The following is a 10,225-nucleotide window of genomic DNA, read 5'->3' as shown; positions in this document are numbered from 1 at the left end:
AATTATGTATTAATAAGTCTCATGAAAGATGTGTTCAAAAAGTCACATTTTTTATGCATTAGAATTTTTAGACGAATGAAGAACTAGCATTAAATAATGTATATATTTTATGTAATTTATAGCTGTTTCCATTTTTGTTTAATACAATGACCAAATATGGTCAGGGATTATTAGATAAAATTGAACTTTTTAAAGTTTTAGCACACAAGAGCCATAGATAATCAAAAATAAGTAATTGTCTATAAATAAGGATAATAAGAATAACATCTATAAATACAACTGTATTTGTAAAATTAATATTGAAAAGATTGAAAAGAAATTCTTTAACCTTCAACATAACATACCATTTTATTTGTACTCTAAGCATTTAGAATAATTTTGTTTACAGCGCCAGTAATCTGACAATTAAGTTATAATTATATACACACCAAGATACAACACGTAGAAAAATAGCTTTACCTCACATACAATTTTCAATAAGTGCATTGATGGTACTCATTCACGGATGTATTCAAGTTTCCCAACAATTTGAGGAATCTTTAACAATTAAAAGTCAAAACTATTTTAGCATTATCTTAGAGGAATCTGGTGCAATTTCTTTTTATTAATTACCATAGTAAATAACAAACAAAAAAGCTGTTTTTACCTTCTGAAAATTACAAGTATTTACATCAATTGAATATTGCGTTAAGGAGAGTTACGACTAAATTCAGATATTATATATATAAACAATAATACAACAAACAAACAATAATTATAAATAACTATTGAACATAGAAAATGAAAACCTCATGTATCGAAGAAGAATTATTGAATAATGAGGAACTTCAGCCCTACGGCAAATTGGATACAAAAAATGTTTTCTTACGCGCGATAAGAATTAGAGCATAAATTGTACAGCAAAGTTTCTTGAAAATATATGAAAATAAATAAATCAACCAATGGTAAGAAAGTTGTGAAAGATTTCCGAAGTCCACGAACCTGTGGCAGAACTGACCGAAAAGAAGCGGAAGAGAACTTGAGACGTCGAACGCGGAGTGATTTCAAAAATACAAAACTTTTAAAAAATCACAGCACTGATACAATACGTAAAAATAATAAAATAAAAAAATTGGCCCAGTTATTATGACTATTAACAAATAATAAAACAAAAAAAAACCACTGAACTTCCTCATTGTTAAAAAACAGATCAATACTTCTCTATATAAATAATATAAGGTTGAGATTAACAAACATATTTGATGGCGATATATTTAAGCTTACGTTGCTGTAAAACATGTCTAAAAGACCTGCCTTAAATTTGTGCTTAAATAACAATATGTTAAAATAAACTCACAAAAAAGAATTAGGTAGTACTCATACTTATAAGTGAACTTAAAAAAATAAGTTTATTTTACACTCATTAGTATCATGTACTTACTATATTATGATTTCTTAAGCATTCAAATAACAAAAGAGATTCTTTGGATTACATGGCATAAATACAACAACACCCTAGCTGTAGATATTTCCATTTGTGGGACAACTTAAGCTGCACGTACAGACTGAAACAAAATTAAAATCACACGTTTATTTATTATGTAAATATTTACCACAAAGCACTATAATACTGTAAAAATAAACAAAACCATTCTTAAAAACTAGATATGAAATATATAATCCACTACACATTTTAATATTAGCATAAACAATAAACTCAAAATGAATACATAATAGTATTCCTTCATCCGATCTGTTGGAACTAATTCAAAATATCGACGGTCCCTATGTATACTATCCAGTCTGCAATTTGCGAGGTTTACAGGGGAGCAAAAACAAAGCTTGATATTTTACAATATATATTATATTAGATACTGTAGAATTGCCAAACGTTTGTATTTCAACAAATACATCTTTGGCAATTTTACAGTTTCAATTTCAGTAAAAAATTATCAAGCTTTGTTTTTGCTCTTCTGTAAACCTCGCAAAATGCCGATTCGATAGTACAAGTAGGGACCGTTGATATTATCCATGCAACTGTAAAACATAATATGTCACAAGCCTACACATATGGATACAAAATTATCATTATTATTATGTATTTGTTAAATAAAAAAAAAAGGAAATATTTGCGTTCTTATTATTTAGCCAAATATTTAGATTATTGAGGCAATTTTCAACAAGTTGTAAAAAACTCACTATTAGAAAATGGGAATCAAGTTGGGGTAGAGTGGGGTTCGAACCTCGGACCTCTGATCCGTGAGTCCGCAACCTAGCCACGGTACCACAACCTGGTTCATTATGTTTTTTTTGTTTGTTTGCCTTTTGTCAACACAACATCAAAACGCGCAAAAGTGCAGTTGTCAAATTATTCCTGAGCGGCACGATCGTGCAGGTATCTTTTTTAAAAATGTAGGCTTTTGGGATTTCTTTTCTATTCATTGCTGGTGGAATCATAATCAAAAGCTTTAGTGGGGTAATTCTGCCGGTCGCAAAGGGTTACATGTCTTAGATTTTATTGAAGCGGAATGCCATAAGCCCTAAAATCATTCAGTGTAAGTTTCTTTTTACTATTAACTGACTGAGATTATTGTTGAGATTTTGTCCGCCTCATGGTGTATTGGTCAGCGCCTTTAACGTTAGCTACCATGAAAGAGGTCTCGGGTTCTATTCCCGATATGGTTGACATGAAATATTTACTTAAGAGGGTGATTTTATAATAGAGAATTTCATAGTTCCTGGACTAACAACACCTGAAGCATAAGACTGATCATCATACCTTCATGTAACAGAAATTATCAAGATACCCTGCGATTGATGTACCAATTCAGTGTCCTATCAGTATTAGATGCAGAAAAGAAATAATGATAATGAAATTATTGTTTAAAAAACCGACATTAAAAATATTTTTATTCGTTCAAGTAATGTTTTTTTGCTATCCTGCAAAATTTTTAATTTGTGGCTTATAACTTATAACATATTATGGTTGCATAAATGATATGCTTTAAACCTACTTTAATCAAGTTGACCCTTAATTAATTAACAATGATACATTGATTGATTTGGTGTTTATTTTGTAGAACTTCATTTTTAAACTTATAATATTAGAAATCAAACACTGATTTGAGTCTACTGACATTCGTTTAAAAATGCCCTAACAAGGCGAAACAATTGTCTCGAAATTTTTGTAAAAATAAAAATAAAATAAAGTGTTCAGTAGACTCAAATCAGTGTTTTATTTCTAATATTATAAGTATAAACAATAATACATATTTTGCAAAATACGCAAGGACTAAATAAATAAACTATTAAAGCATGCAATACGTATGTATCTACTTAACTATAAAAATATTATTTTGTAGCAAACATAAGGTCCCAAAAATATTAACAGGCCGACAAAATAATTTGTTAAATACACAAACTGATTTTCATTTTAAACACTTTGATTGAAAATAGAAATAGCTTAAATAATTTTCACGGGACAATAAGTTTACTAGAAGGTAATATTATGTAGTAGTATTATAGCATAAGCTACTTTCTATCACCAGACAATTTAAAATTACATAGTATAATAGCAATATTCTGCATTAAAAAGTTGCTATTTTCGAGTAACTTACACTTATCTACTATTTACCAACAGGTTTTGTTTTAGCAGCAGTTCCTTGCGATTGTGTTTGAGTGTTTCTGCCGATCTGCCAGATAGAAAGTGTTATTTGTTACTGTTACTGGTGCGGAGCATACCAAACCATTGAGACCGAGGCCTCTTCTAGCAATAATTTAAAAGGGGTAGGAAAGAAAAGTTTTGGGATTCGAATAATAATATTCTTTACATCTGGAAGTTGAGTAGCACAATCCAAAATGACAAATTCCTTCCACCCGGCTGAATATACAAATTGCTTGAAATAAAAATAAAAACCTAGTTTTTAACCACTTATTTAATTACCGACTGGTTTCCGAGCTTCAAATTAATGCTCCTTTATTGAGGTGTAATTTAGAATTTAATAAAAATTCTGTTTTATAATTTTGACAGTGTTTACATAAATACAGAGGTAATAAAACGAGTATTTATGTCAAGTTGTATGTTGTATTCGTGGAGGCATGAAATGAGTTTGCACTTGGTTTCAGCAAATTAGGAGTAGACTATGGGAAGCTTTGTTTATTTAATAATATTTCTTTTTGTTTTCACCGAGACCAAGTTCAAATTATTGAAATTCAACCCTCTCACCCCTCACTCCATATCCCTCGACAAACACAAAATACTTCTCAAGACTTGATTTATTACCTTCCTATGTATTAGACTTAAGACACTGTTAACCCTTGGCATTCGAATGCCGCCATAGAAGTGGCATAAAAATAAAGTCTTGAATCTCAATATTTTTAATGTATAGAGTATTTTTGTTTTCAAAATTATAAACAATGATCATTGAAGTACAATGGAATAATAATAACTTATGGAAATTCATCGAGAAATGAGAAATAAGTAATTTAAAATCAACATATCGTTTTACTTTAATGGAGTAATTTATCCAGGACTAAAATTATATTAGGTTGGGGAGAAAGTAATTTAGTATTTTTTGCTTTATTTCAATGCTTTATAAAAAGTGTTACAATAATCCGATTTAAGTCAATATGCGCCGTTCTGTTTGATAACTCTTTGCCAATGAGAATCCAACTTCATAATGCCCCTCTCGTAGAAGCCCTTGTCCCTATTGCCAAAAAACTCGGAGAGCCAATTTGTACCCCCAAGCGCGTTGGCCATAGACAGGAACAAGTGGTAGTCACTTGGTGCCAGGTCCGGACTATAGGGCGGATGCATAAGAATTTCCCATCCGAGCTCCCGGAGCTTCTGGCGCGTCATCAGAGATGTGTGCGGCCTGGCGTTGTCCTGATGAAACACGATTCCTCTCCTATTCACCAATGCTGGCTGCTTCTGTTCGATCGCCAGCTTCAAACAGTCGAGTTGTTCACAGTAGAGGGCATAATTGAGTGTTTGGCCATAGGGCAGCGGCTCATAGTAGAGTATTTCCTGCCAATCCCACCAAACACACAGCAAAACCTTCCTGGTCGTCAGTCTTGGCTTGGCCATGGTCTGGGCCGCTTCGTTGGCTTTCGACCACAATTTCTGTTGCTTGACATTGTCGTAAGTGACCCACTTTTCATCACCAGTCACCATCTGCTTCAGAAATGGGTTGATTTTGTTGCGATTCAGCAGCGATTCGCAGATGGAAATTCTGTCCATGAGGTTTTTTTGCATCAGCTCGTGTGGCACCCAAACATCGAGCTCTTTTTTTAATCCACCCTTCTACAAATGGTTTAAAACGATTTTATGATCGATATTCAGCTCCTGGACGATGCTACGACTGCTAACATGACAGTCTATCTTGATATTTTCCATGATTTTTTATTTTATTTTACATTTTCTACAACAGGCCTACCAGAGCGTGGTACATCATTCACCTCCACTATACCAGAACGAAATCACTCTAACCACTGTTGTGCAGCATGAACTGAAAGAGTATCGGACCCGTATACATTGCAAATTTTTTTGGTCACTTTTGACGCGTTTTTCCCTCTCAGGTAGTAAAAATGTCAAATATGGCGAGTTTCTACCTTTGAGACCTCCATACTCGACGCACGATAGTTCATGACTGGACCAACCAATCGTAATATTGTCAAAGAAGCATTTGTAGTATACACTCACACCTTTACAACGCTGTATCGTATGATCTGATGTGACCAATAATGAAAGAGATGTACTTAGTTTTAAAAAAAGGGAAAGGGAATTACTTTTTCCCCAACCTGATATAACAAAGTGAAGAGTAAATTACCAAAATTTATAGTATATGTAATTATTTACTTAAGTTTTATTATCAGGGTTGTTTTGTGCATACATGTGTGTATAATGTATCTATGATGGAATGAGGAACTTTAGCCCTAAGGGAAATTGGATAAAATAAATGTTTTTTCTGAAGAAAAGAAACGCTAATATATTGCAAAACTTACAAAAGTAAATGTGGACTTCACATTAGGGAATGAAATGTAAAATGCCGTACTATAAAAGACTTTAATTAATAAATCTTCATATCCATTATATTCCTTGCATATACTCGTACATTTGGACAATAAAAAACATAGGAGGATAAAGGAGCATGTTTAGCTCCGAAACTGGTCAGTAATTAACCCTTTTCTTGGTAACATGTATATGAGGGTATTATTTGCAAACACGGCTCATTCCAATATACTTGAATTGGAACGAGCCGTGATCTCATTTTTCTCATGAACTAAAACACGTGTAAAACAGCATTCAGTTGAAACTGCTTGACCATATTTTTATTTCTTAACTACATTATCACAACTAATAATAATCTTTGATTAAAACAAAAAATATATTTTTGTTTGGGATTTCTGAAGCCTTTGGAACCATCAAATGTGTAAAAAATGAAATTTGTTTGGGATTCTGAAGAGTCTTTTAAACTATAAAATGTGTAAAAAAAAAAATTATTTGTGCCAAGATAAGGGTTAAATAAATAATAAGTGGTTAAAATCAAAGTAATTTTGTTTTGATTAATGAATAACCACAAATTAGAACTTCAAATATAAATATTTTATTAATAGCTGCTGAAAATTAAAATTATCAGGTTGAATGTTTATGAAACTATTCGTCAAGGATGTTTTAGGGGCAACTAAATTTTTATATTTTTTGTGAGAGCCTTAATTTGTAATTATTTAAGTTCAAAGCATAGCTTGGGTTATTTATGGGTGCAATTTAAAAGAGTAAATAAGTACATAGTTAGATAAACATTCATAGCATGAATATTTATAGACTAATAAATAATTACACAAGCTTTTCATTTGCTTCAATGATGATAAGTAAAGTTTATGTCACTTCGGGGAACTTCTAAGATGAACTTTTGATGAATATCTGTATTAAACAAAGATGATGAAATGCTAGTAAAAATAATATTATAACAATTATCAGTACGCACAAACATAAATTGATATATGTAAATGAATTTTGTTATTTATGTGCTAAATAAATAAAACAAAAATTTCTATTAATTTTTATGGAAATTTGGTTGCTGGTATATTCCATTTATGAAAACTGCTAATTGGGTAAAACAAAATATGAAAACTAGTAAATTGGAACAAAATTGAAAAAAATATTTACTTTTTTTATACTAGTATTTGCAGCCATGAAAACAACATCAGTTAACTGATTTTTATTCTGAAATCAATAATATAATAATAAGAAATAACTATTCATAGTATAATGACAAAATACAGATTTAAACATCAATTCGAAGATGTCGCGAAAGCGATGAAACCGGTCACTGGATATTCCAAATTTGTGGATTAAAGTATCACTCGTGTTTTATTTATATAATAAACATCAATTTAAAAAATGCTTTATTTTGTAACAATGGAAATCCAAAGCAATAAACAGGCCTAACAGCACAGCCCCATCATAAGCAAATAAAACTTGATAAGTCTGCAATTAATTTTGTGACTACGGTGAGGTTAGGTTAGGTTATATAAGCAGAAAGTTAAGAGTATATTAACATAGAAGAGGAAGTAACAATACGATAGGAAAAAGTCAAACACTTAGGCACCTAAACTTTATAATCGATTGAGTATAGAGACATCGAGAAGTAAAATAAATAACAGTGCTATTAAAACTCTAGTCCGTTAATAAATAGCTAAAAGGACAAGAAAAGAAGCTAAGGAATATGACTCTTGTATCAGGTTCATTATATGCTATAAATTTTGAATTCTGTTTCTAAGCATCTAAACTATAACTAAAATATCTGACTATGAAAAATATCAACATTTATTAAAACTAAGATACAAAAGATAGAAAAACATTGAAAATGAATCTCCATTGAGAGTTTGTTAACTATCACAATTATTTTGATGAATTAACTACCTAGCCATACCATAGTACAGGATTTAAGGAGAAAAAATATGTTAATAGCTAATTTTATTTTATATCCCGATTAAATGAAACAGCTATGCATCTATATAAATTTCATCATGATAATCACCGCCTAATGGAACATAACGCAATGCATCGGTAAGCCAAATGCACCATATCAGAAAAAAAAATTGATACACAAATTCACGATGATTAATCTAATGCTTCAGGTGCTGGTCCAAAAATTATGAAATGTACAACACATCCTTATGTAAATATTGAATGTTAATCATACAGCGAACCTAGAGATCTTTCGCGTGGTAGTCGAATGACCACGAAGAGGACAAATTGACCTCCGTCTATATAATGACTTAATATAAAATACTGACGAAAAGACAGCGTAAGGCTTAATATCTCGCCTTCGTGTATAATTATCGATTCCCGGCAAGGTGGACATGAAATGTTCATACTCATAGCCCCATGGCTGGCACCTGAAGCGTGAAACTGGCCATCTTACTTTCATGTATTAACTGATCGAGATGCGCTGTATTTGGTGTACCGATGCTGTGCACTATATAATAACGGAATCATGATGATTTTTAAACTGATTGGTTTTCACTATACCAACGGCAATGTTTGATGGGACTTTTGACGTCTGCACGGTCTCGAAGTTTTGTAAATATTGACAGCTAAGTGTAGGCAACACATGCCATACATCATTGTTGTAGTCACCTCAAAAGTGAGGTACCACCGCAGCTATAATTTATCAAATATTATACCATTGAGTGACAATATTGACATTTTATTGAATATCGAATTCGATATAATTATATTGTGTGTCCATTATAAAGAGTTTGCAGTATGATCAATTCAACTTAATCACACTCAGGCGTTTATTTTTTGACATCAACTTTTTGCTATGCGCCAATTCAAAATAGTTTAGCTTTGTAAAATAAAAGTGATAAAAGATAACACTTTGAATAAATATATATTTATTTCTTTAACTGATTCACTATTAGAACCATCATTATTATTAAAATTGCAGATTTATAGTTATTACCCTTATTATATTTTTTGTCATGCGCACAATTATTGTGGGAAGCATAAAACGTTTTATTATTTTTGTCTTATTTTATATTTGTAGTTGAATGACCAAAAAACATAGATAAATATTTTTTTATCAAACGCCATCAATTAATATCGTAGAGGATGAATAAAATATGCGCAGTTATTAGAAAACGATTTATAGGCAATATTAAACTAAACAAGTCCTAAATGAGGAGGTTAAAAGCAAAACCACCACTGTTCATGATTACTGTTTTCGGGAAAACCAACAGAACAAATAGCGAAAAGACTATTTCCTTTAAATCCAATTCAACTCAACTTGTGCATAGTATAATAAGTAGCGAATGACATTTAATTTTAAGTTCAATGAGCACATTGATCTTGAATGAAATAGTCTTCGTTACTGGTTTTGTTGGTCTTCCCAATAACGGTGGTCATAGCAGTGGCGGTTTTGCTTTTAACCCCCTCAAATATGAAAACCCATTCTGTTCACTCTATCCAACATAAAAATCGAATGAATAAAAAATTCCACAACACTATTGTAATCTTTCAAAGGTGCCATCATACGTTGCCGCTGGTATAGGAAAGCCCGAATCTAGGAAGGAAATTTACCATGACGAATTGTAAATACCTTGGCAATGTCGATTCCCGTAAGGGCGCGCACAACATCGGGTACACGTTGCACGATGGTGAGCACTTCCCCCGTGAGTTTGGAAGCTCCGACTTCGGCCCCGCCGCAGGATACCATGGTGACCTTACGGGCCTGCGACAGAGGAGCAGCAACCTCGGCTGCCATCTAGAAAAGGCAATAAGAAAAATTGAGTTTACTACATTATGATTTTTCTAAGAACAGCCATCTGACTACTGAGTAACCATGAAGTAGATTACTACTACTACCATGACACCATTTCCACGTAGGGGTGGGCAGAGGATAAACCGCCGCACATGTCTATACTGACATACATTCCTAGCTTCGTCCACATTCATACATCTTGTCATACATGCTCTTCGCTTCTGTCTGTTTTGATAAGACCAGACATATGATTTTGGATTATCCAATCATCCGTCGTCCTTGTCCTACTTCACCATTCATTCTCACCATATATACAACTGCTTTACCATTTTTTCGTCATCCAGTCGTTCTACATGACCAAACCATCTTAGTGACTCTTTCAAAATCTTATCAATTATACCTGCCTCAGATTTGCACTCCCACTTGATTTCATAATTCGTAACCCTGTCATACATTGCTTTCCCACAAATTCATCT

The 10,225-nt window shown here is 32.3% G+C and overlaps 1 protein-coding gene across 1 annotated transcript in view; it reads right to left on the bottom strand.

The window, feature by feature from the left end:
• Window positions 1-322: 322 nt before the first annotated feature.
• Flo1 (flotillin-1) overlaps window positions 323-10,225 on the bottom strand; it is a 28,536-nt gene continuing 18,633 nt past the window's right edge. Inside the window, exons 8-9 of the mRNA XM_088231366.1 lie at window positions 9,588-9,752; window positions 323-1,544 (exon numbers count right to left, since the gene is read on the bottom strand). Of these exons, the coding sequence (XP_088087492.1) occupies window positions 1,527-1,544; window positions 9,588-9,752 (183 nt within the window). The 3' untranslated portion in view covers window positions 323-1,526. The remainder of the gene's footprint in view (window positions 1,545-9,587; window positions 9,753-10,225) is intronic.

Source organism: Micrasema longulum, unplaced genomic scaffold (genome assembly GCF_059751315.1).
Source record: "Micrasema longulum isolate JH-2025_06_02 unplaced genomic scaffold, ASM5975131v1 h1tg000876l, whole genome shotgun sequence".
Classification (NCBI taxonomy): Eukaryota; Metazoa; Arthropoda; class Insecta; order Trichoptera; family Brachycentridae; genus Micrasema; species Micrasema longulum.
Note: the sequence above shows the minus strand (reverse complement) of the source record. Positions and strands in the feature narration are given on the sequence as shown.